We start from the raw sequence: 25,479 nt of genomic DNA, 5'->3' as shown, positions 1-25,479 counted from the left end.
GTTGCCCGGCCGTGCGTCCTGGGGAGAGCTCCAGCACCGGTGGGTGGCCGGCCCGGGTCAGTGCTTCTCTGCCCTCTCTTCACTCTGGCTTGGGAAGCCCTGCAGCCTCTTGTGGAGTGGCCGGCGTTGTACAGTGTTGTCGCTGGCCTGCGTCGGTGGCGGGCCTGGTCTGTCGCAAGTTCAGAGCCTCGTGGGGCGTGTCCATGTGGGGGTGGTTGTGACGGAGTGTCCAGTGCCCTGACTCCCACCTGCCAGGAGCGCCCCTCGTGCCGTCCCGGGGAGTTGTCACACCTGGTAACTTGCTGTCACCCGGGGCCACCCTGTCCCTCCTTCAGCAGGTCTGAGTGGGCCGAGAGTTTGCATCTCGAACACAATGCTGCTGCTGACCCCTGACCTGACCCCAGAGGCTGACCCCTGCGTTTTTAAGTCCAGCTTGGCCTGTGCTTCCTGTGGGCGATGGTGCCTCTGGAGCCTGGATGATGGAGGTGCCTGTGCATCTGTGCGTGGATGGACGGGGACTGGATCTCGGGACTCCTGGCTCCTGGTCTGTGCCTCCTGCACACCCGTGCTCACACGCCTGCTCACACTCGCACACGTGCCACGTAAAACTCTCACACTCACAGCAGTCACATGCTCACCCTGCTTGCTCACATGCAGAGGCACTCAGACACACACGCACACCCACGCTCACACGCCTCGCCTGGATAGCTCAGCCGCCCTCACGGCGGCTGGAGCATCCCAGAATTCGAGGAAGGACACTTGTCCCTCAAATAAACCAGCCACGCCCGAAGCCGGGTTCCCTGCTCACTGCCATCGGGACAGGAGCTCCAGCCCCGGGAGGTCTGTGGGTCTCAGCTGCGGCGGGAGGGGGCGCCACCAAGCTCTGCCCAGGGCAGGACCAGCCTTGACCACGGAGCCACGGGCCGTGCCCGCCTTCAGTCTTCTGGAATGTGCTGTGATTATGTGGGGGGGGGGGACAGTGAGGACGAGGTGGTCTTGCCAGTGGACGCAGTGTTCCCCACCTCCAGAGATCGACCCCGAGGCAGGAAGTGATGGGAGGTCACTCGGCACCTCCTCTGTCAGCCCTGAGATGGCGGCAGCTTTGCTCACCCGAGCGGTGCCCGCTGCCCGTGAAATCTGTGCAGAAGGAGGACATCACAGGTGTGCTTAGAGCCGGAGTCACTCGCCTGCATTCCGATTGCTTCCCGCCTGCGTCCTCGGCCGCCCTCCTACCCTTGCGAGTTGGGGTGCTGGCCTGGCTGGGAGTTGTGTTGGGGAAGATGACAACCTCACGGCAATTGTGGGGGCTGCAGGGGTCACCCTCAGGCCTCCCTCCCCACCCCGGATCCAGCAGTCCTCATTCGCCTCCCAGGAGCAGGTGTGCCTGGACATGCACACGTGTATGCACGCACACACAGGCACAGAGACTCAGGTGCACACACACACACAGGGAGGTGGGACGCCGCCCCACAGGCCTCACCCTCAGTGGGGCGAGAAGACGGGAGTTGGGTAGAAGTGGGCCCTAGAGGCGCTAACCCTCCTGGGCGGGAGTCCAGGAGTGCTTCCTGGAGGAGGTGGCCTGAGCTGAGTCTTGAGAGACAGGTGGAGCCCTCAGATGAGGGTTTAGCCGGGGACACACTGCGGTGTTTGTTGGTTTGCTGTCGCATGCTTCTTGTTGGTGTGGAGCAAGAAGGTCAGGAGGTCGAGGGTCAGCTGATAAAGAGAGTCTGAGGGGCATTCACAGGAATAAACAGAGTAATCTGGGCCAGGGTCAGCACACGGCCCGAGGGACACATCCTGCCCGCTGCCTGCTTCTGTGCAGCCTGCAAGCTAAACAGGCTTTTTCATGTTTACGTGGTTGGAAAAATCAAAAGAAGAAGAATATTTTGTGACACGTGAAAATTATATGAAATGAAAATTCCCGTGTCCACAAAGTTTGATTGGCGCAGCCACGTCCAGCCCCCACGTGCTGTCTGTGATCAATTTCCCGACAGGGCAGAGAGTAGCTGTGACAGAGACTGGAATACGCCTGGCCCTGCACAGAGGAAGTTTGCCGACCCCTGACCTGTTATAAGTGGTTAATGTGCATCTTAGGATTGATGAAATAGGGTCTGTATTTAGGAAAAAATGCACTGAAGTAAATCCCAATGCATTAAAACGTTAAGTGAAAAACAGGGAATATTAGAGAAAGCACGTGTGAACACTCATGATTTCCAGGTAGGGAAACCTTTTAAAGTGGCGTCAAGGCCCCGGGATCCAGCAGCCTCGTGCACTTGGCTCCGAGACCTCAGCCAGGATTCGGAACCTGCATTCGTGTTGCCCTGCGTCCCTGCCCTTCGGGGGTCAAGGGGCCTCGTGGCGAAGGCCGCAGTGCAGCCTCGTCACCCGTGCTGTCCCCAGCTGGCGGCGGCCCCTGCTCCCTCCCTCAGGCTTCCAGCCTCCCGTTGAAGCAGGTGCCCTGTCCGAGGGGCGGCGCTCTGCACTTCTCGTTCAGGATGTTGCCTTGCCGGTGTCTGCTGCCCCCCCAGGTCCCCCCACCCACTGCCATCTGCCTCGTGTCCCTCGGGGACACCACCTCCAGTGACACACCTCATCTCTGTCCTACTGTCCTGCCTGGGCACCCTCCAACCACTAACCTTCTCCACACTGAGCTGCGGGAGGGCAGGGCCCTGTTCACTGCTGTGTCCTGGAGCCTAGCACAGAGCTGAGAACACGTGGGGGAGTGCGTGTGGAGTGAGCAAGAGGGTGAGTGAGTGAGTGAATGAGCAAATGAATGACTGACTGAGTGAATGAGTGAGTGAATGAGTGAAGTGAATGAGTGAATGAGTGAGTAAATGAGCAAATGAGTGAGTGAATGAGTGAATGAGTGAGTGACTATGACTTTGGCTCTGGGCCGAGTGGAAGCCTGGGCAGCAGAGAACCAAAGAACTATTCCAGGCACCGTGGGCTCTTTCTGTCCCCGGGTGCTGACTTTTGTTAATTGTGGAAAGGTGGCCTTGTCCTGTTCCCGCCCTGCTCCACCTGACCTGCTCCTGGCTGCGTGTCTGTGGTTTAGCTGAGGAGCAGCTGTGACCAGGCCCCAGGGGATGGTCGGTGGCCTCCCCATCTCCTGGGACCTCCGTTAGCCGTTTTCCGTGGACAGACTCCAGGTGGTCCGTGAAGCGGCCTGTTTCAGATTCAGCTCATTGCTCACCCCCATCGCCCACTCCTGTAACTGCGTCTTGCCTAGCTTTCGGGGCGACCCCAGACCCCACCTCTGGACCGCTGGTGACCTTTCTCTCCCTCTGCATTTAGGGGATGATCGCGGAGCTGAGAGTGCGTGCGGACCCCCACGTGAGCCCCCTGCACTGCCTGGAGGACGATGATGACGATGACGATGGGGTGAGTGACCGTGCGGCCTGGGCTCCCTCCCCCACCCCTGTCCTGCCGGTGGGGGCTGGCCTTTCCCTGGGACCCCAAAGTGATGGGACTGGAAAGGTCTTTTTTTGAAAGATGCCATAGGGGTACCAGGAACCTGGGCTAACAGCTTTCTTTGCCCTCTAACATCAGAAGGAGCCTTCTCTTGCCCGGAACTTTCCATTTAAAAACACGTTCTGAAGGTACAGTAAATGTTAGAAGCCGTCCCTAGAATAGCCAGGCGGGTGACGCAGTCAGTGGCAGTCACCGTGGCGAAAATTCTGTCAGTGTGAGAGTCTGGTGTGTGAGCGTGCGTGTGCTTGTGTGTGAGCATGTAGGTGTTCGTGGGTGTGTGAGCCTGGTGTGTAAGCATGTGCGCGGGTGTACACAGTCCTGTGGAACCTAAGGTAGAAAAACACCGATTCTCAGGGGTGTGAAGGACAGTGGGACAGGAGGAAAACCCATGTCCCCGAGGAGACTCTAGAACACAAACTGCACCCCCAGTGGTCACTGTTGTGAACACAGTGAGGTCGTCCAGTCACGTTTCCCGCAGCCTCGTACTCTGTGTTCATCACAGTGCGGCCTGCATGTCCCTCTGCAGGGCCTCTCCTCTGGCCGTGTCCCAGGACAGTATCCCAGGAACAAGGTGACAAGTCAAAAGAAAGGAATGCGTTTCTTTACAGTTCTCTGTGCGTCTGGCCAGTGGCCCAGTGGATGTCCAGAGGCTCATTCTATTGGTCTGATGGGGTGGGCCTTATTGACAACCAGGCTGACCCCACACAGGAGAGCCACGCAGAGCCCCCGCCCTTGCCCTCCAGGATGGGCACGGAGGAGGCGGGGCCCCGAGACCCTGCCTGGGTGGGTGGGGATGGGGCTGGTCCCGCTGTCCTCTGCTTTCCAGGACCCTCTGGTCACCATCTCCTTCCTTGTTCCTCTCAAACCTTCAGGTGTCCGGAGACTTCGGCAGCGGGCTCGAGGAGACCCAGGACCTTCTCGGGGAGGAATCGGTGAGTGCAGTGAGGCCGGGACCGCATCCTGGGGTCCTGGCGGGGTCTCCGCCCATGGCCCAGTCCCGGCAGTGGGGCTGGGCTTCCTCTCGTCTCTGCTGCAGGGAACGTTCCTTACAATTCGGTTTCTGATTCTCAACGTTCTGTGGGTCCTGAGGTCAGCCTGTAGGGCCGTAGGGACTAACGGTTTGTCAATCAGGCAAGAATAGAGAGCGTGCGGGCGTCGAGGTGGGGAAGGGTTTCCTCGCGGCCAGCTCGGTGCGTCCAGCTCACCCCTGAAATGCCACGCGGGAGGGAGGGGCATCTCGGGGACATGAAAAGGACATGGCTTTTACAGTTTGGATGAATGGTGGTGGCTCACCTCCTCCCCCAGCATCCGTCTCACGTCGTCTCAGCCCAGGGTTGGATGTTGAGGGGCCGTGACGGGGCGGAGTGCTGGCTGCCCCAGTGGGGGCGTGGGAACTCCTTGGCCCAGGCTGGCCGGAGCAGGGGTGGCAGCTCTGAGGGGAGTGGTGCTCGGAGGAGCGCCCACCTGGGTGCAGGCCCCCTGGACATGGCCTCACCGGGTGGAGGCCCACGATGGCCCAGCCCAGGGTCAGATGGCCTGTGCGTTCCTCGACCGCCAAACCTCTTCCTCACAGATTCGGGCTGGATCTCGGAACTTGCCCCTTCACCCGCCGAGCTCCCATCTTTGCCCCCGGGGCCCTGGATGGGTCACGGACCAAAAATGAGGTCCCCAGGGGCTGGCCCAGTGGCATAGTGGTTAGGTTCACGTGCTTCACTTCCTGGGGTTCGTAGGTTCGGATCCCAGGCGCAGACTTACTCACTGCTTATCAAACCATGCTGTGGAGGCATCCCATATAAAAAAAAATAGAGGAGGATGGGCACACATGTTAGCTCAGCGATAGTCTTTCTCAAGGGAAAAAGAGGAAGATTGACAGCAAATGTTAGCTCAGGGCCAATCTTCCTCACCAAAAATAAGTGAATAAATAAATAAATAATGAGATCCCTAGTCAGACGTTTTCATCGTCTGCCCATAACCCGCGGTGCTCTAACCAGGAACCCATCCTTGCCGGGCTCCCGCCTCAGAAAATCCCGCCAGCAGGCTGACCATGAGTGATTGTGCGGAAGCCTCTGTGCCGGGTGGGCGGGCCTGTCCAGGGCCAACCGGTCTTGGGTCCCTGGGGACCTTGCCCGAGATGGCAGGGTGGTGGCTGCAGGGGAAGGCCTGGTGTTCCGCTCTGGCCACGCTCTCCCACCAGACAGTGGGTGACAGTGTCACCAGGGAGCTCGTGGGGGTGCAGGGAGCATCTTGACCACGTATTTGATCGTCTGTTGTGTCCACACCCTTGAAGTCTGTGGTGCCTCTGGGAACAGGGAAGACGAGTTTTCAGAGCGGGGCCGGCTCTGGAAGAGAGAGTGGGTGGAAATCCCCAGGCCGTGGAGTCCTGTCAGGACCCATGGGGGACACGTCGAAGCCACACCCAGCCTTGTGCGGAGAATCGCCAGGGCTTCCTCCCCGGCCAGCGTCTGCCACTGTGTTGACCACTTGCCCTTCATCGTCCCAACATTGGGAAGGAGCCGGGGCCCTGGAGCATCACCGAGGGGCCGTCCTGGGCCCTGAGCAAGAGGAGTGGACGCTCATCCATCCTTGCACGCTGGTTGACCGTGAGGCCTGGGGAGTTTCGAGACTTGCTGGGCTCACAGGGCCTGGGCCACTGGGGGAGGGGACCCGTCCCCACAGGCTGCTTAGAACAAACAACCCTGGAGGGTCCTGGCTTCTCCCTGTCTCAGACAAAGCCCCTGAGAGTTCTTACCTTTCTTTTTTTTTTTTTTTTTTTGTGAGGAAGATCAGCCCTGAGCTAACATCCATGCTAATCCTCCTCTTTTTGCTGAGGGTTCTTACCTTTCTTAAAGTCTATAAATATCTTATTTTACAAACCAGATAAACCTGAACCTGGCCAAGTTGCCAGCACGAGCATTCACAGGGCACCTGCGTTGGCTGAATAACCGAGCCCTTCGCTCTCTCACCCTGCCAGGGCGCACCCCCGACCCTCAGCCTCCCCGACGCTCCCCCGGTCACTTCTCCACCCTTGGCTGGAGGCAGCAACAAGGAAGATTCCAGAACTGAAGAAATCGAGGAAGAAACCACCGTGTCTTCATTAGGAGGTAAAGCTGTTTTCTGGTGTGTGGGTTGTGTGTGTGTATGTGCGTGTGTGTGTGTGGCTGGGTGAGGGGCTCCCGTCCATCGCAGACACACGCCCCAGACTGGGGAGTAGTCAACACCCGCCCGGCCTGCTTGCTGCCCTGCTGTGGGGTCATCAGCTGGAAAAAGCTGCCCCAGGAAAAGTCAGGACGGAACTGCTTCCTGGATGTGGCCTCCTCTTTCCTGTGTTTTGTTTCTCATTTTCTTGCTTCTGGGGAATTTGTGGGACCAGCCCCAGGTTGCTGCCCGAGTGAGATGCCACCTCCCAGCCTGGGGCCAGCAGGTTCACGAGGAGGACACAAGAGTTGATTTTGAAGGGGGAGGTGGCGTTGGAGCAGACAGCCTCTGCCCAGGACCCCTGTGAAATAGGCATTTGGGGTGGGGGATGTCCCCTGGGGCCCTGGAGGGCCACTGTGCTGTTTGTCTGGATTCGTTCACTCAGTGTCATTGTTTGAGACTCGTCCACATTGAGATTTATCACCAGTTCATTCCTTGTTGGTGCTGAGTGGTATTCCCCTGGGTGGACGGACAAGCTCTCCGTGCGCTCACCTGCTGGCAGACCCTAGTCACAGGTGAAGCGGCTGCAGGGTTCTGGGTCAGGCTCCGTGTGGACACGTGCTCTCACTTCTCTCGGTAAACACTGTTACCGAGCAATGGGCTCACTCTGCTTGCCGAGATCAGAGCTAGTTAATCACAGCAAGTTAGGGATCGAGAAACGAAGTTTTAATTCGATTAGCCTGTATAACCGGGAAGACGGCAGACTAACGTCTCAAGAGAGCTATCTTCAAGGATTGCAGAATCTTGAGGCAGTTATATAGGGAAAATGGGCAGTGAGAGGGGGTCCAGGGATGTCGGTCTCCAGGCATGACGGGTTCTAGGCATCACGTTGTTCCATCCTGCTGCCAGCTGTGATGGAACATACCTTGCAGGTGTGTTTCCCACCTGTGGTCAGCCTGTTCCTGGAGAGAAACTCATAGAACAAAGTTTTAATTTATCAAGCTATTGGGAAGTACATATGTAAGTGGAGGCCGTAAATCAGGAGAGCGTGTGAATTGTTTGGAGAGCAGAGCAGCGAGTAGTCACACGGAGGAGGGGCTGGGGCCACTTAGCGTAACAAGATGGCCTCACTTCTGCTCCCTTACAACACCTTGGAGTGGAGCATCTGGATCACACGATGGGGTGTGTTTAATGATTTAAGACACTGTTTTCCAAAGCAGCTGCACACGATGTTCCCACCGGAGCCCTGGTCCCTTCACACCCTCGCCAACACGAGGAGTCGGTTGTAACCGTTCTAACAGGTGTGAGGTGGCATCTCCTCGTGGCTTTAATCTGCATTTCCTGATGGCTGGTGACGTTGAGCACCTTCTCATGTGCTTATTTGCTATTCACGTGTTGTCTTTAGTAAAGAATCTGTTCAAATCTTACTCCCGTTTTTTAATGGGCTGAGTTTTGCGAGTTCTTTGTGTATTCTGGATAGGACCATTTATCACACGTATGGTCTTAGTCTGTGGCTTGTCTTTTCATTTTGTTGATAGTGCCTTCAGAAGAGCAAAAGTGTTTATTTTTGATGAAATTCAATTCATCGTTCTTTTATGGATCTTACTTTCGGTGTCATATCTAGGAGATCTGCCTAAGCCAGGGTCACAGACGTTCTCCACTGTCTTCTGGAAGGTTTGTAGTTTTAGGTTTTACATTTAGGTCGGTGTCACATTCGTGACAGTATATGACATGAAGCATGGATTGCAGCTCTTTTGTTTTTATACGTGTCCTGTTGTTCCAGCACCATTTATCAAAAAGACCGTCCTTTGTTGGAAATCAGTTGTCCATGTGTGCACGCGTCTGCTTCTGGCCTCTGTTCTGTCCCGTGACCTATCTGTCCTGGTTACCGTAGCTTCATAATAAGTCTTGAAATCTGGTTTGCTGTCAAATCCTCCGCGTTTGTCCTTCCTTCACAAAATCGCTGTGTCTTCTATGTCTTTTTCATTTTCTTACAAACATTAGAATCAGTTTGTCAATTTCTGTAAAAACAGCCGGCAGGGGTTTTGATTGGGATGTTGCTGACTCTATGAGTCGGTTTTGGGGGCGGGCACAGACATCTGAGGAGGATTGCGTCTCCGACCGTGACCACAAGACATCTTCTTCATTCAGGGCTGTGCTCCCTCTTAGTGATGTTTTTGCAGTTTTAGATGCTCGCTGAGGCAGGGACTTTAAATTGCCTTAAATCATGCTAATACTTAGAACATGTCCTGGGAGGTTTCCAGCTTCCACGAGGGGGAGGGGCGGGGCTGCCCTCCTGGGGCCACCCTGTAATTCGAGGTGGGTCCTCAGTGGGTCCTCAGTGGGTGGGGTCAGGGCGGGTCGGAGCCACAGGGGCATCAGCCTGGGCCAGGAGCCCCAGCTTCTGAGCAGAGCCAGCCTGGTGCAGGGCTGTGCTCGAGGGCAGCAGCCGGAGACCCCAGCGTGGCTGTGGCTCCTATCTCTTCTGGAAACAGGGACCAGCGTCTCCAGAGCTGTGCGAGTGGGTGAGGTTGTGCAGCCCTGGACAGTGTGAGCCCCTCCCAAGTGGTCCCATCCACATTCAACCAAAGGGCCTCAGATCCCTTCCAGTCCGCAAGCTCTCCCTCCACACTGTCTGAGCGCCCGTCCAGCCCCAGCCAGGGGGCAGAGCGTCCTCCACGCGACCCTCAGAGAACTAGACTTCTGCGAGCCCGAGAGCGCAGGGTTCAGTGGGGCCTGAGTCCTGAGTCTCTGATCCACTCAGCGGTGCTAGCCTGTTGGACGAAAGGCTCGGGTCTCAAAGGTCACCCCACTTGTCAATCACAAAGGGAAGGGCGCCCATCCTGAACTCGATCCTGAGGAATTCCGCAGACGGGGGAGGGGGCAGGGATGACCAAGGGCGGGCAGGGCATACTGCAGGTGGGGGGCTGCGTGGGGGCCGTGGGGGGGCTGCCCGGGGGGCAGCGTGGGGGATGCATGGGGGCTTCCTGGGGGGATGCGTGGGGGCCTTGTGGGGCAGCATGGGGGCTGCCATGGGGGGATGCGTGGGGGCCTCGTGGGGCCGCATGGGGGGCAGCATGGGGGATGCTTGGGGGCCACCTGGGGACAGCGTGGGGGCCTCGGCCTTCTTCTCTGGGTTGTTTGTTGTTTTCACAACCCTTGGGAACCAGGGCCCCATAAACCAGGCCGAGGGCTGATTTGGCCAGATTTGGCCCCTGGGCAGGACCCTTGTCAGGTCCCGGAACCCTCTCCGTCACCGTCCCAAAAAGAAGCTACAAAGGACGCCGCTGGGCCTGCAGAGAAACGCGAATCCAGGCTGTGTTAGGTCACCGTGCACAGCGATGCTGCGTTTCCCGAGCGTGACCGTCGGGTTCTCAGAAGGAGTCCTTACTCTTAGGAAACGCGTGACCTTCAGGGCAGAAGGATCGTGATAAACACAGCTGACTCTCAAATGGCTCAGCAAGAGGAGTGTGTGTGTGTGTGCGCGCGTGCGCGCGTGAGAAAGTGCTGGAGTGCGTGCTCCACGTCAGGGCTGAGTGCCGGGCCAGCGGGCAGCCATGAGGACCGGGCAGCGAGCTGACAGCAGAGCCTGGGCCGCCGTTCCCGGGCCTGACGTCCACCTCTGCCTCCCCAGCCCACACCCTCCCCGGCTCGGATACAGCTGCCACGTGGGACGGGAGCGCCCGGAGCCCTGGGGGCCGCGTGGTAGAGGTGAGGCCACCTCCCCTGACTCAGGACCACAGGGGCTGCAGGGCAGTCAGTCGGTGCCTCTGGTCCACTTACGTGACCTGAGGGAGCTCCTGGGGCTCACGCCCCTTCCTCTGAGCCCCCTCCCGTGCCCCGAACACGGTGGGCAGCAGCAGCCACTGGGTGTCCACGGCTGGGGTGGCTCCCTGGCTCGCAGCACCGGGAACCCATAATCCGACTCGCATGTGGGCAGAGCCGTGTTGGTGTCAGTGCCGCACAGTGGCCCCTGTGTGTTCACCATGCATGTCCTCTGTCCACTCTGTGTCCACTCTGCATGTCCCCCATGTGATACTGAGCCCAGCCCAGGACTCCGGAGGGCGCAGCCACGGGTGCGCGGGCCAGCGTGTGGCCCTTCAGCCTGTACCCTCTCCTCTTTGTCCCCAGGGAGGCCTCAAGGGGCAGAAGGGGGAGCCGGGCCTGCCCGGCCCAGTTGGTCCCCAGGGTCCCGCAGGCCCGGCCATGCACAGCCCTGATGCACAGCCTGTCCCTGGGCCACAAGGACCCCCCGGACCTCCGGGGCCGCCGGGGAAAGATGGTGCCCCCGGAAGGGACGGCGAGCCAGTGAGTGCATGTCTCCCCTTGGTCCACCTGGGGGCGGGGGCTTGGGCAGGACGGGGAGAGGGTGCGACTGCAGCTGATGTGGCAGAGCAGCGGGTCCTTGGGACCCTGGAGACCCCAAGATGACCCCCTACTCTCTCCCTGTGGGAGAGCCTGGAGAGTGTCAGGCAGGGCCAGCTCTGGGTCAGCTGGCCGGGACGAAGGCTGCAGGGCATTTGATGGAGGTTCTTCACCTGCAGATGGAGAGCCACAGGCGTCCAGATCTGCAGAGGGGTCCATATTCACGTCCAGATCGGGGTGCAGACGGGGTGTGATTCCAGCACTAATGGTTTCTCTTGCACATTCCAGGGGGGTCCCGGTGAAGATGGAAAACCCGTAAGTCTACTTTACTTTTCTCTCCGAGCCACATGCTGTCTGTGATGTACACGTCAGACCCTTAGGCCTCTCTGCCCCACACTCTACACTCAGCAAAGTGGAGAGGTTTCATGATGGAGCCATTTTGGAAGTGCAACTTAACTTTTGTTAAGAAAATATAAGTCTAACCGTTGATAGAAAGATATCATTATGCACGTGCATTGGGACGGTTAGGCTAGCTACCAGGGGAAAAAAAAGAAATGAAAGGTGTAGCTTCCAGATTCTTGGAGGAGAAAAATACCTAGCGGAGGAGCCGAGAGCCTGACCGCGAGGGAGGTGGGGGGGACCGCGGAAAAGCAGACGCGGCGGTGTCAGCGCAGGTTTGTCATGGCCTCGGTAGGTGGAGAGCTGCTGTCTTAAAACACTCAGTTGAGAGTTTTAATAATCAGCAAATGCTGTTTACAAGAAACGTGATAAAATGACACGGAAGGTCACACATACAGATTTGGGAACCCACAGCCCCGGCCAGTGGTAACAGAGGAGGCGGGAGGGAGTGTCCGTGGTCAGCCGTGGACTCGGGCCAGAGGGAACATCACAGCGACGACAGAGCGATCATTAATTCACCTTCACGGCCGATGACAAGGCTCTGCAGTCAGATCGTGATCCGAGAGTGAGGAAAGCAGCCAGTGCTCAGTCCAGGTGGCTCCACGGGGGTGCGTGGGTGCATGCGTGTACATGTGTGCATGCGTGTGCTTGTGTGTGTGCACGCGTGTGTCCAGGATCCAAATGACTGGATCAGCAAGCTTGCTCTGCAGCGGCACTGACTTTGGAGTCTGACAAACCCTGCGCTTCTTTCTCACACGCACGGACGTCCAGACACGGTGAGGGTCCTTTGGGCCGCGAGGGTCTCCTGCCCACTTACCCAGCCGGCACACACATAAGGGACCTAGCGCCCGCTCTCTGGCGAGGATGTACACGGGGACGCCGCCATCACTTTTGTGCAGACCCTCCCAGGTGTTGTTTTTAGGATGGGCCCATGTGGAGAGCCTCAGGGATCTCTGAGGCCGGAGCTGTCCGCTTGGGTCCTGACTCGGGGCCTGCCGCCACCCCGATTTCCCCCAGTGACCCCTGGAGGGCTCGGCTCCGTCTGCTCCGCGCTGTTCTGCAGCGGAGCTGACAGGGCGCAAAGCCGCGTGTTGTTGGCTCGGATGGTGACAAGGCAGAGGTGCCTTCTCCCTGACCGGGCTGCCTGACCTCTGTCTTCCAGGGCGACACTGGGCCACAGGGCTTCCCGGGAACCCCGGGGGACGTGGGCCCCAAAGGCGAGAAGGTGAGAGTCTGACCCGGCTGGGGCCTGGGCGGGCGCGTTAGTCTCCACCCCCCAGCGCGCAGTGGGAGCCATGCACCCTGGTGTAATGGGTTGTCTCGTGTTCCCAGGGGGATCCTGGGGTCGGGCCAAGAGGACCCCCAGGACCCCAAGGGCCTCCGGGACCACCGGGACCCTCCTTCAGACACGACAAGCTGGTGAGTCTCGCCTTTGGGGGTCGGCCTGCCATCCTGGGAGGAGGGACCCTCCTCTCCCAACTCTTGCTTGGCTTCTTAGCGCCTCGCTCTTCAGATCCAGAACCGGCCTTCCTGGGGGGATGTCCAGGCCCAGGGGAACAGCTCCTGCCTTCAGGGGCTCAGGTGGGCCGGGCTGGGCTGTGGGGCTGCAGGGTGAGGCCTGCCCTGCCCTCCCTTCACTGGTCTCTCCCTTGGTGGGGAGCCGCATTCACTTTCTCTCTGCTTCTCGCTGTCAGCATCTTGAACAGTGGGTGGCGCTCAGGGAGCCGTGTTGCTCGGGGGCGAGCAGGCTGCGGGCAGGACGTGGGCCAGGCCGGGTGGGGGTCTGGACTCCTGGTGACGTGTCTCCTGGTTCTTCCCCTCAGACCTTCATTGACATGGAGGGGTCCGGCTTCGGTGGTGACCTGGAGACCCTCCGAGTGAGTGTCCCTCAGCTCGGGTGGCCTGCCCTGCCGTCTCAGTGCACAAGTGGACCTGAGGCTCGATTGGGGGTGGGGGCCCCCTCGGTGGGTGCTGTGTGCCATGACCCTTCTGTGCTTGCTCCTGTCCAGGGCCCACGAGGCTTCCCTGGCCCCCCTGGGCCCCCCGGCGTCCCAGGCCTGCCCGGAGAGCCAGGCCGCTTCGGGATGAACAGCTCAGACGTCGCAGGACCTGCGGGCCTTCCCGGTGTGCCTGGGCGGGAGGGGCCCCCCGGGCTCCCTGGCCCTCCGGTAAGGCCTGCCTCCCCTCTTCTCCCCTTGTCCCCTCCAGGGGTCAGCCAGGAATAGGGGTGAACACCCAGCGTGGGGCCTCTCCCCTGTCCGGGCACAAGGTCCCCCACCTCTGGACTCCCCTGTCCTCACCACTGCTCCCCAAATCCTTGCAGGGAGGGGGGCTCCTGTCTCTGGCCCCCAGGGTAGGGAGGAACCTGAGTGGGCTGACCCGAGACCACACACAACGCCGCCCCCCTCTCTGGTCTTCAGCGGGTCAGCTGACCTCCCAGAGGCCGACTCTGGGAATGATTCTCATGGGATCGGGGGCGGGCCTCACTGCCCAGAGGACGGGGGAGCCCTGAGGAGCCCGAATTTGGCTGACTCCACTCCACGTTCACGGGGACCTCGGAGCCCTGCCAACCCCCTGCTCCTGGCACTGGGGACACTGTGGCCTGGTGGGTGCCCAGGTGTGGCCATTATAATCTGGACACATGAACCAGGTGCCCATAGCCTGGTTTTCGCTGGGTCGAGTGCCCCAGACCTATAATCCAATGAGTGTGTGGGGTTGTCCCATTGATGGCGTGCCATTCCTCTGTAGTGAGTCTCACGTCAGTGAGCAGGGCGGCCCGCCTTCTCATCTTCCCCAATTTGATCGGCAACTCAAAAAAATTTAAAAAAGGAAAGGGAAGAAATGAAAACCTAAACAGAGCTGTCTGAGCTCTCGTCTGAGTTACCGTGAGTGGGGTCTCCTGTGAGCCACAGGACTCTGGGCCGTATCCGGGGAACGTTCCGGTGTCCTCGGTTCTCTGGAAGTCTGTGGACGCCCAGATGATCGTCTGCTAACTCAGGAGTCTTTCTCAGCCTCTGAATTCCATGTGGCCCCACGCTCTGCTCTTCTTCCCCCCAGGGACCCCCAGGTCCTCCAGGAAAAGACGGGCGACCAGGAGGGACCGGCCAGAAAGGCAGCCTCGTAAGTCACTTCCCCAGGCACCCAGGGTGGAGGTGACCAGGCACCACACGGTGTGGCCAGAGGGTGACCAAACCCTGGATATTTGGGGACGCAGTCCCGGTGGCCTCATGGAGGAGAAACGCCACAAGGGTGGCGGCGCCTGACGCTGTGGTGGATTTGCTCCAACATGTAGCCAACGTCTGCCATCGTAGTCACCGCCCCGCGGCCGGGACCTCGTGCTCTGGAAGTTGCCTAGAGCTCGGCTGGCTGGGGCTCGTGCGGGAGGTCAGGCCCTTGTCGCTGTTGCTTCACGACTATTGGACTAGCGTCTTTTGAAGAATGCTTCTTCCGTTGATCGGGACGTTTTTTTCAAGTTTCCGTTTCTGTTACATCGATAATGGAGAAACTTCCGACGCTGCACAGATCTCTCAGGGGCCCACGGTTTCCACGAGGTTGTTTGGTGAATGACCGTGGAGGTGCTCCCGAAACCTCGTCTGAAGACGATGCTCCGTATGATACTTTCCAGGAGCACCTGGCAGTCTGGGTCAGAGCAGAGGAGGGCGTTTTAAGTGGAGCCTCCTGTGCCCACGCTTGTCACTGTGGTGGCAGCCGGGCCGGAAGGCTTTCCCCCAGGAGGCGTTGGCCCTCGGCACACAGGCCCTGGTGGAGGTGCGCTGGGCAGCCGGTCAGTCCTGGCCCCTCACGCCGAGCCTCCTTGGAGTCTCCATCCCCACCTGAAACGGGCGATGGCGGGCACAGCCAGAGCTGCGCCAGGGCCACAAGGAGACGCTCCGAGTTCTAGACTCCTGTCTCCCAGGAGTGGCCCTCAGGCAGCCAGCTCCCACGGCCAGGAGGCAGGAAAATCAGAAACAATTAAATCAGCATAAACACGACCTCGTGGGTCAGGGTAAAATGAGTGAAACACTGTTTGCTTCTCTCTTGCTGGCTGCATATTGGTCTGATTTTGTAGTAATTACTCTGTTTTTCCCGCAGGGCAAAGCAGGCGCCCCAGGACCTAAGGTACAGGCAGAACACTCTGGTGCTATGTTCTTCCAAATGGGGTCGGCCGCTGGGTGGAAACACCCCTGGGAGGGTGCTGGGCTGGGGTGGGGACTGGCAGCCAAGCAAGCGAGCTCTCCTTGGCACTGGTCATGGGGTCTGACTCTGAGCCCCAGCTCTGTCCAGCCGGCCAGCCCTGGTGGGGCATCCCGTTTCTCCTGCATGGTCCTTTCCACTCGAGTCCTGGTCTGCAGATGAAGTGGGATCAGATCTGCTCAGCAGCTGGTGGCCTCTTTGGAAACAAGCTCCTAGTGAAAACTTGTGTGATGAAGTGGCCCCCCGGCGACTTCCAGGGGTGGGAGCAGGCTGCTGGAGGTTGGGGTGCCGCTGGGGGCCCCAGTGTGGTCCAGAGGGGTCCCTGATGCTCTCACACAAGGGGTCCTGGGAGGCCAGCCCAGCACAGGGCCTCACTGCTGGGTCTGTGCCAACGCCCCCACAGCCAGCCCCGGGGTCCCTCTGGAGGATCAGCTGCCTAAGGGCTGGACCAGGTGGGCGCTAACCAGAAACTTCCCCAGCAAGTCACAGGGGCTGTCACCCAGGGAGACTGGTAGCGCAGCTCCGGGCTTGGGGTCCACTTGGAAATCTCCATGGGGAGAAATTGAGGGAGAGGCTGACGCTGGGATCAGCAGGTCAGGAGGGGCCTAGAGAAAGAGATGAGGTTCAGAGTAGACACATAGACACACACACGTGTGTAGATACAGGCTTTGGGGATAAACCAGGAATCCTGCTTGATGAGGTTTAAAACAAGGGAAAGGTGACAGCGGGGACAAAATCAAGTGTCAGAGACGAGAACAGGTTCTGGCATGTGGAAGCAAGCGACTGCCTTTATGATCCAGATCCCGGACACCAGGGTTAGACCTTCAGATACAAAGATAACTCAGACTTACGGAAACCTCAAGTAACTTGAATAAGAGTTCTAGATCCCTACAACCCAATTATAAACCAAGTAGGAAACTGAAGGAAAAAAACAGGTAAGACTAGAAAGAAGTTTCAAAGAACAAACTTTTTTGTAGAAACTTTTTAAAGATAAAAAATTAGGTGAGATGTTTAAATGTGATAACAGGGTTAAAGGCTGAGATCAAGACAGACATTCCGGTCAGATTGTTACTGAGCAATGGGCTCGCTCTGCTCACCGTGGTCTGAGCCAATTAATCACGAGTTAAGGGTCGAGAAAGGAAGTTTGATTAGATTAGCCAGTGAATCGGAAGATGGGTGACTGATATCTCAAAAGAACCACGTTCAAGGATTGCAGAATCTTGAGGCAGTTGTATAGGGAAAGTTATATAGGGAAAGGCACTTATATAGGGAAAATGGGCAGTGAGGAGGGGTCCAGGCGTGACGGGCTCCAGGCATCACGTTGTTTCATTCTTCTGTCAGCTGTGATGGATACCTTGTAGGTGTGTTTCCTGCCTGTGGTCAGCCTGTTCCTGGAGAGAAACTCATAGAACAAAGTTTTAATTTATCAAGCTATTGGGGAGTACATATGTAAGTGGAGAGCATGTGAGTTTTTTGGAGTCCGTGCAGAGCAGTGAGTAGTCACACAGAGGAGGAGCTGGGGCCGCTTAGCGTAACAAGATGGCCTCACTTATGTTCACTTACAAAATTAGTTAAATGTCTGTTAGATAAAAACAGATGGACGTAGAGCCAAGAGGTAACAGAGACGATCCCTCAAGGAGGTGGCAATGGAAGATGGGGCACCTGCAGAGGATGGGGGGCTGCGATGAGAGGACCCCCACGGGAGTGGCTGAGGAGGGTGTGGTGCTGGCAGTGAGGTCCAAGTGGAGAGGGGTTCCGAGAGGAGAGGCTGTGCTGGCCATTGCCTGTGCCCTGGAAAGGCGGCCTCCTCCGTCCTGCTGGACTTGCTACGGGAACAGGGCAGCAGGTCCCACTCCTGCCCTCCCTACGGGCCAGTGGGCTCGGTGTGCCCCCCACAGCCCAGCGGAAACCCATGGTTCTCTCTGTTTACAGATGAGGACACTGAGGATCAAGGAGGTTAGGTGGCCTCGAGGGGGTGGGGCTAGGCCAAGCGATGGGTGGACCCCGGCCTCATGGCTGACCCTGCATGGAGCTGAGCCCTCTGCATGAGGGCCTCTGTGCCGAACGTCCTCGCATCGCTGTTGTGCTCCCACACAGAGCTCTCCCCCGGCCCTTGGGACCCCTGAACTCTGAGCAGCCAGGCTGCCTGGGCCGTGTGACACAGACGTGGCCGAGACTAGAGCCCCATGCCACACGTGCCTCCCAGCTCTCCTGCTCCTCCCTGAGGCCTCGGCGCCCCCACCTCTGGTGGTAATGGGGTCCTGGGCCCCACACCCCTGACTCGCTCTCAGCTCTTCTGCCTCCTCCCCCCTCATTCTCTGTCCCCTCCCTGTCGGGGAGCCGGAGCCCCGTGTGTGTAGCATGCTCTTGTGCTCAGTGCGTCCCGAGCCACGAGCGTCGAGCTCACCTGGAACAAGCGTGTCAGCCGCATGCGTCTGTGGTTCTCGCTCAATTGTCTTGTTAAGTGGATGAAATCGTTTCTTAAACTTGGAAGAAAAAGGGGTGCTGTGGGGTTTGCATTGCTTCGTGAAACATAATCTTTGGCTTTTCAGATGTTTAAGAAGCGTTGTAAGGAAACGTAAGGGCACTGGGGTTTAGCCGACACCCTGATGGCCGAGAGTGGTGACATTCAGTCTCCCACCTGTGCAGGGAAGCAAGGGAGACCCTGGCCCCATTGGTGCTCCTGGCGAGAACGGCTTGGCAGGACCCCCCGGACCAGCTGGACCACCAGGAGCCCCCGGCCCCCCTGGGCTCCCCGGGCCACCGGGACCAGGACTTGCCGCAGGGTTTGTGAGTACCAACTGCTCCCGGCCCCCAGAATGGCCCGCTCTGTGGCCCTGCAGCTACCCCCGGACATCCCGTACTCACCGGCACTTCCTGGGCAGAGGCCAAACTGGCCCTCCCTCCCCCTGGGCTTGTCCCTGGCCCTGTGGTGGAGCCCCTGGTCTGAGCCCTGAGCGGCTGTGCTGGCTCAGCAAGACCGGCTGGTCAGCCTCAGAGTGCACTGACCGCCAGGTATTTACAGCCTGGCTGTGTCTCTTGACTGCCTCACCGCCTGGACAGTGCCCCCTGCTGGAGCCGTGGGTGGTGGGAGGGAGCAGCAGGCCCATTTCTGCAGATGGTCACTGCTCGGGGATTATGTCCCGTGTGTGCTGCTCGAGGGGGACAAAAGCAGAAACTAAACACCATGACACAGCCGGGCCCCCGGCACACGCCAGACCGAGCGTAAGGAACCTGAACCCAAGAAAAGCTGAGCAGGGCACCCACCCAGCAGGGCCCCCGCTGCCTGGCAGACTCTTCTTATCCCAGGACAGAGCACGGCCACTTCCAGGCGACCCCAGCCCTGGAATCCGCCCCACTCACCTCTGGCCGGGTCTCTGCCTCGGGCCAGTGGCCGGCCTCAGGGAGGGATCTCTTCCTGTAAGAAGAGACACAGTCCTGAGTGTCCCTCTCATGCTCTCCTCCAGGATGACATGGAAGGCTCCGGGGGCCCCCTCTGGTCGACGGTGCGAGGCGCCGACGGGCTGCAGGTACTGCCCGCGAGTCGGGCTTGGTCAGCTCTCGCCTGGGCCAGGGGAGTGTCCCCAGGGCTGGCCCGAGTAGGGACTGGGAGCAGCCTGCAGAGCCAGCAGGGCTGCCTCAGTCCAGGGCCTGTCCACCCTGGGGACCATGGGGAAGAGAATCGAGTCTCCAAAATGGGAAAACGCCCCTGGTGGTCGAGATAAATGGATGTGGGGCCGGGTGGGCCCTAAAAGATGGGCCCATCCTGCCCATCTTTCTGGGGAATATCAGTCAGTCAGTTCTCTTCTGGCTCTGATTTTAGGAAGTAGCAAACTTTTGACGTGAGTAGAATTTTGGTTAAATAAAAATGGGGCCTGCCTATGAAATGCCCCTGTGCTGTGCCGTTAACCTCTGCACTGGTCAGGATGAGATTCAGCTGGAGCCACCGAGAGCCGGAAATAACTGAGGCTTAGATGAGAAAGATGTGGGGGGCACGTCCAGGGCCTGTGCAGCTCCCCGACGTGGCCGTGGACCCCAGGAGGGCAGAGCAGGCGCTCCCTTCCCTCAGGAGCCCTCGGGGCCATTGCAGTCCCTGCCGGGGATGCTTGGGGGCGACCTTCAACCAGTGTCCAGCTTGACCCCTCGGAGTCAGGCTGGTGAAAGCGCGTGGTGGGCCAGGTTCCTGTTCTGAGCAACGTTAACGAGAATTTTCAATTGGGCAGAAACTAACTACGTAGTAAGCTAGGACAGCTCTACCGTTTTAACTTCGTACCTTCCGTTTTATATATTAAAAAAGTTTTAGTTTGTGGCAGTGCCGTGTGGCATCAGGTGAGATGTGAACGAGAGGTGACAGCATTGCTGTTGCTGTGACGTGAAGGAGGGGAGGACCTCGTGGGCGGCAGTGAGGTCCCTGGGGGCACGGGTCCCCTTTTTAGGGTTCTAAGCCCAGGTACACAGCTGAAGTGCCCCTTGACCTCTGAAGGGGTCGGCAGGGCCGTGTCACCTCAGAGGTGATGGAGACCTCGGGGGTCACAGCGTGGCTAAACCAGCCAGGGCCTTGGGCAGCCTTCCACCTGCTCAGATGAGCTTATCTTTAGTTAAATAAAAATGCAGGTTTATTTGTGTTGGGGTGAAGGCGCCTGTCAGGGCTGACTCTCAGGGTCACTCTCGCAGGTCCACCACCGTGGCCGGTTTGTGGTACGTCTGTGGGGCTCTAGGTGATGCCGGGCCAGACCACCCTCTTATGGAGTTTCAGGGCTGTGCTGGCTCCTATTGACAAACTCGGTTTTCTTCCATTTTCAATAAGAGCTGTGAGCACTGGGAGGGGCTTGTTTTCTTGTGGGAGAAAGGCCCCCACCCCCCACCCCCTGCAGCTGCACTAATGGGGCCTCTCCCTTCTCTGCCCGCACAGGGACCACCCGGCCTGCCTGGAGTCAAGGTCAGTGAGACAGTCATTATCCGGGCACCCCCGCTGCCCCCTTCCCTCCAGCTAGGATGGACCACTTAAGTGGCCCCAAAAAAAGAGGGACATAGGGGAGGGCCCCTCAGCCTTGGGAGCAGTGGATGGCGCCCAGACCTCCTCTCTGCCGCCCGCGTCTTCCCACCTCCCGGCCTTGCTCCCTGTCCCTGGAGGACACCAGCCCCACCCTCCCCGTGGTGGCGAGGGCAGAGGGTCACCCCACATTCAGGGTGTGCAGGGTCCACGTAGGATCAGCCCCTGCTGTTGCACCTGCTCCTTCTAGGATGTTTTGCCCTGATTTTGCAAAACTATGAGTCATTTCGAAGGTTGAAAAAGTTTTTAGAAGGATGCAGTTACTAGCTTTATTAAGTTGTTAAAAATGAAATCGTCTCATTGGAGCTGCTACTTAGAGTGAAATGATGGAAGGTGTGGGGCAGCTTCCAGAAAAGTCCAGGCTCTGTGCCCTCAGGATGTGACTGACCCTCTGAGCGGGGAGACCCTCTCCTTTCCTTCTCCAGGAGGAGGAGTGGACTCCGCTGTGGGAGTAGGCCTTGGGGTGGGCCGGCCCGCACTCACAGAGGCCCCTTTATCCACCTTAGGGGGATCCTGGAGCAGCTGGGCCACCGGGGACCAAGGTAAGAACTTTTTCTCGGGGTCAGGAAATAGACGATCTTGACCAGCCCTGGTCTTGGGGACAGGGAGGGGTCCCCAGGCTGAGGCCAGAAGCCTTGGCTGGACTGTGGCTCCCTCGGCCCCATCAGGTCTGGAGTGGCCCCTGAGGCCCAGCATGGCCTTGGACCTGGAGGTCTGCACGGGGCCAAGCTCCACGCCAGGCCAGCACCCCCGCCTCTGGTTTTCCCCGTGTCGTCTTGGCCCTGACTCTATTCCTTAGAATTTAAAACGTGTGTGTTCCGAAGGTGACCCCTCATCCCCCGCTCTGCACCTAATCGCAGGGCACTTCCCAAGACATCTGCCCCCCAGGGCACCCAGTACCCCTAGGACACACCCCCTCAAGGCTACCTACCCCCAACGCATCCCCTCTGCGGACACTGACCTCCCAGGACACCCTGCAGGGCACCCTGCCCCACCCCCTGGGCTTCCTCCTGGCTCTGCGTGGTAAATCCTGGGAGCCAGCTGAGTCGTCTGACGCCCCCGGCCCCTCCTGCCCTCCTCGGCCCCCACATACACCTGAGGAGGCCGAGCAGATTGAATTGTCCTCAAGGGTGTGAGCTAGTAACTGACAGAGGCCCTGTCAGTCACCGCCCCAGGTGCCGTGGCCCGTGGCTCATGGCCTGTGGGCTGATGCGTGGTTCTCGCATCTGTTGCAGGGAGAAGTCGGAGCTGACGGAGCTCCTGGGTTCCCTGGTCTCCCCGGCAGAGATGGCACGGCTGGAGCCCAGGTGAGTGACCGCCATGGGCCCAGGGCTGTGGGGGGCAGCACCCCCGAAGGAGCCGTGACTGGATGAGGGCTGGCACCTCAGTGTGGTCTTTGGGGTCTCTGACCCAGTTCTCTGTACCGCAAGGGGCCAGGAGACCCCAGCTCTGCGGGATGTGAGTGGGGGGTCCAGACTGTCCGAGGGGTTTCCTTTGGTTGCCTGGCTCCCCTCCACCCCCAGCGCCATTTGGTCAGAGAAGGAGGAACTCTCCATGTCCTCGTTAGGAGTGGGTCTCCACGGTGTGGGGTCTCTGGAGAGGAGACTGGTGTTCTCTTCATGATGACCGTTTCCCTTCTGTCTCCACAGGGACCAAAAGGAGAAAAAGGGACTCAGGGAGAGAAGGTGAGTGGGGAGTGGGCTGGGTCCACAGGCCGGGCGGCGGGCTGCCCTCTACCCCGTGCCATCCACGTGGCCTCGGAGACTTGGGGTGAAAACCCTCAAGTTTGGGGCAATCTCAGGGTTGAAGTGAGAGAGTCCCAGCTCGGAGCCTGCCCTGCCTTGGGTGAGGGCTCTCAGGGCCTGCCCACACCTGTGGGCTCTGGGGACCCGTCCAAGTCCTGGGTGCGCTCAGGGGTCCCCCCCAGAGCCGCCATGACAGTTCCTCCCCTGCAATCAGTCCAAGTGCTAGACCCTCGCTTCTCTTCCAGGGCGACCCAGGGAAGGACGGAGTGGGGCAGCCAGGCCTCCCTGGACCCCCCGGACCCCCAGGGCCTGTCGTCTACGTGAAGGAGCAGGACGTAAGGACGCTGCATGGGTGGGCATGTGCTCTGCCCGGACCCCCCAGCACTGGTTCCGGCCGGTGCAGGCCCAGCGGCCATGGGCCCCGCTCTGACTCAAGGGGGCTGGGAGCCCATGGGTCAGGGCCACGAGCCCTCCCCTGTAGGGCACCAGGGTTTCTAATCTGCTGGTTCTATTAAAGACCAGCGACCATGTCTGTGTCTAGTGAGACTTTTTAATTATTTAAAAGAGAAGAAATACACGAGGTTGGGTGTCCAGAGAGAATTGATAATTCTGTAGCAAAAAACTGTAAATGGAGAAACCTCCCTCTCCGTGGAGGCCTGTGGGCTTCTCAGCTGTCGAGCCAGGCTTTCCGGATGCTGGCACGTCCCCTCCGGCCTCTGGCACACAGCCGGGGAGGCAGGAGACTGGTCCCCTGGTCCCACGGTGACCGGAAGCTTCTGTGGTGCAGAAGTGGCTTCGCTTCTGTCTGAGGACCCTGAAGCAAGAGCCAGAAAGACCATTGAAAGAGAAATTTCCTTCCTATCTAACTCCTCTTGTTGTTTTGTTGATCTTGTGGCGGTAGTGTACGAGTGGGATTTTAACCGTAAACGTGGTTTTCCTTTTTTTTCCTGATTCTGTTGTCTCTGCTGACTTGCGGACAGAGAGCATTGGCCAGCATGCCGGGGCCCGAGGTAAGTGCCGCCCCGTCTGGGACCCATTCACGCCCGTCACGTCCACCCTGAACTGACGCTGTTGCTCTCTCCCGCAGGGCCACCCCGGGTTCGCGGGCTTTCCTGTAAGTCGCCTTGTGGCCTCACCCCTGCGCTGACCAGGACCCCCTGGCAAGCCCAGTGCTGGGTGGGCGCCTGGGAGGCTGAGGAACTTTCTGGCTCCTGAACAGAAGCCCCCAGGGTCTGGGGTGGGGGTCTGGGGTGGGTGGAGCAGGCCCTCCTTTGCCTGTAACTGGTCAGGGCCTCGGGTCAGGTGCCGTCTGGGCAGTCGCGGTGGGAGGGGACGTGCTCGCCCATTGCAGGGACAGGGTCCCTGGTGTAGGCGCCTCATTCCTGCTTCTGCTCACAGGGACCGGCTGGGCCAAAGGGAGATCTGGGCACCAAAGGCCAGCAGGGCCTGCCGGGCCCCAAGGTGAGGGGTTGGGACACCGTCTGCTCAGGGGCAGCCCTTCCGTGACCCTGAGGGGTAGTCTGCGTCCACCCAGGTGACCACTCCAGGCTTGGGGGAACCCGGGTGCCTGCATGGCTGACCTGCAGATGTCACGTGGGGAGCTGTGACCCGGAGCGTGATGGATTCCAATGCGGGTTCTCGCGGTCACATCTCTGTGGCCTGTGGGGCCCTGGGCCGAGACACCCCGACCACAGAGCCCCGTGAAGGGGGGGCCTGCTCACCACATGCCGGGGTGCTCTGGTTGAAGCCCCGAGTTGGGGCTTTGCTGTGGTGGGTGCGAGGCCCCACTCCTCCCACTGTTCCAGGGCGAGAAGGGCGAGCCGGGCGCAGTCTTTGGCCCAGATGGCAGAGTGCTGACTGCCCCCCAGAAAGGAGCCAAGGTGAGGCAGCCGTGTGGCCTTGTTTCTCGCCCTCTGCAAGCTGGGGCAGCGGGGTGTCCGGGGGCCTGGAGACAGCACAGGGGGGGTTGTCTTCCTGAGAGGGGCCAGCTCCTGCCCATGCATGAGAGCCTTTCCTGAGCAGGGTTCTGGAACCTTCTGCAGCCTGGGCCCCTCACCTTCCCTGTCTATTCTTCTCTCACAGCCACATTGGGAGGGTCCTCAAGGCCCCCCAGTGCCTGCATGGCCCCTGGTCGGCCCCTGCCACTGGGGGCACTCTGGGGGCCGTGACTCCGGGCTCCCAGGCTTTGCCCAGCAGGAGCTGCCCGGCCCTGTGGTGTCCGGGTGCCTCTCAGCCTCTTCTGGGGGCGCTGCCGCTGGGGGCGGGGGTCCCAGCCCTCCTTTCTCAGGAGGGAGCCGAGCATGGCTGAGGTCGGTGGTGGGCTCCTTAAAGGACCTGGGCCCTGGGTCCCCCTTCCCAGCAGGTAACCTCTCAGACAGGCCCCAGGGAGTGTCCTGGGGAGGAGCCGGACCCAGATGGGGTAGCTGTAGGGGGCAGGCCTGCGGGGCATCCTGAGCCCCTGGGATTGTTTAGGGATGGGCCACGGGACCCTGGATGCCCAGGCCCAGAGAAAGCTCTGCTTGTCCCGCCCGGCGTTGCATCTGAGGTTCGTGCCTGTGGTGACCTGGGCCAGGGTACTGCACGGGCAGGGCCCCCAAGCTTCCGGGCCCCCAGGCTGCGCCCCACCTGTGCACCCCTGGGACACAAGCCCCAGTCCAGAATCTTCTCTCTGCTGCTGTTTCCTTTCCTCCCCTGGTGTTGTGCGAGCCTCAGGCACTGCCCGGGGCATCCAGATGGGCATGGAGACATGTCTGGGGGCTGCCCGGTGTGGGTGACCTGCGGCCACCTGATGTGCCTTCTGGTTTTCTGTTCAGGGCGAGCCCGGCTTCCGAGGACCCCCGGTGAGTAGGCCCCCGCTTCCCTGCAGGGAACACGCGTGTGCATGTCTGGAAGGCCACATGAGGCTGCCGAAGGCACCTGTCACCACCTGGCACTGAGCCGGCACAAGTGGCCTGAGTTTACCTCCCAGCTGCACCTTTAGAACGTGGGTGTTGGGCTGGAGAGCACAGTGGGCTGGTCTCCGCTCACCTAAAACGTGCCCCCCCCCGCCCCCACAGGGTCCATACGGACGGCCTGGGCACAAGGGAGAGATTGGCTTCCCTGGACGGCCGGTAAGGA

General features: G+C 59.6%; 1 protein-coding gene across 4 annotated transcripts in view; it reads left to right on the top strand.

Moving 5' to 3' along the window:
* COL18A1 (collagen type XVIII alpha 1 chain) overlaps positions 1-25,479 on the top strand; it is a 110,939-nt gene that overhangs the window by 71,166 nt on the left and 14,294 nt on the right. For 3 of the 4 annotated variants that reach the window (XM_087417924.1, XM_087417922.1, XM_087417925.1), the window contains exons 4-28: positions 3,295-3,381; positions 4,344-4,403; positions 6,443-6,572; positions 10,241-10,317; positions 10,738-10,914; positions 11,260-11,286; positions 12,533-12,595; positions 12,703-12,789; positions 13,194-13,247; positions 13,380-13,538; positions 14,428-14,490; positions 15,463-15,489; positions 18,214-18,354; positions 19,032-19,094; positions 20,477-20,503; positions 21,124-21,159; positions 21,853-21,924; positions 22,267-22,302; positions 22,608-22,697; positions 23,343-23,372; positions 23,450-23,476; positions 23,761-23,823; positions 24,168-24,242; positions 25,176-25,202; positions 25,419-25,472. In XM_087417924.1, the coding sequence (XP_087274050.1) occupies positions 3,295-3,381; positions 4,344-4,403; positions 6,443-6,572; positions 10,241-10,317; positions 10,738-10,914; positions 11,260-11,286; positions 12,533-12,595; positions 12,703-12,789; positions 13,194-13,247; positions 13,380-13,538; positions 14,428-14,490; positions 15,463-15,489; positions 18,214-18,354; positions 19,032-19,094; positions 20,477-20,503; positions 21,124-21,159; positions 21,853-21,924; positions 22,267-22,302; positions 22,608-22,697; positions 23,343-23,372; positions 23,450-23,476; positions 23,761-23,823; positions 24,168-24,242; positions 25,176-25,202; positions 25,419-25,472 (1,752 nt within the window). The remainder of the gene's footprint in view (positions 1-3,294; positions 3,382-4,343; positions 4,404-6,442; positions 6,573-10,240; positions 10,318-10,737; positions 10,915-11,259; positions 11,287-12,532; positions 12,596-12,702; positions 12,790-13,193; positions 13,248-13,379; positions 13,539-14,427; positions 14,491-15,462; positions 15,490-18,213; positions 18,355-19,031; positions 19,095-20,476; positions 20,504-21,123; positions 21,160-21,852; positions 21,925-22,266; positions 22,303-22,607; positions 22,698-23,342; positions 23,373-23,449; positions 23,477-23,760; positions 23,824-24,167; positions 24,243-25,175; positions 25,203-25,418; positions 25,473-25,479) is intronic. The other variant, XM_087417923.1, reaches the window with a different exon arrangement.

The sequence above is a fragment of the Ceratotherium simum genome, chromosome 27, assembly GCF_057802395.1.
Source record: "Ceratotherium simum simum isolate JZ-2026a chromosome 27, ASM5780239v1, whole genome shotgun sequence".
In the NCBI taxonomy this organism is placed as follows: domain Eukaryota; kingdom Metazoa; phylum Chordata; class Mammalia; order Perissodactyla; family Rhinocerotidae; genus Ceratotherium; species Ceratotherium simum.
This window is presented reverse-complemented; position numbering and strand designations above follow the sequence as displayed.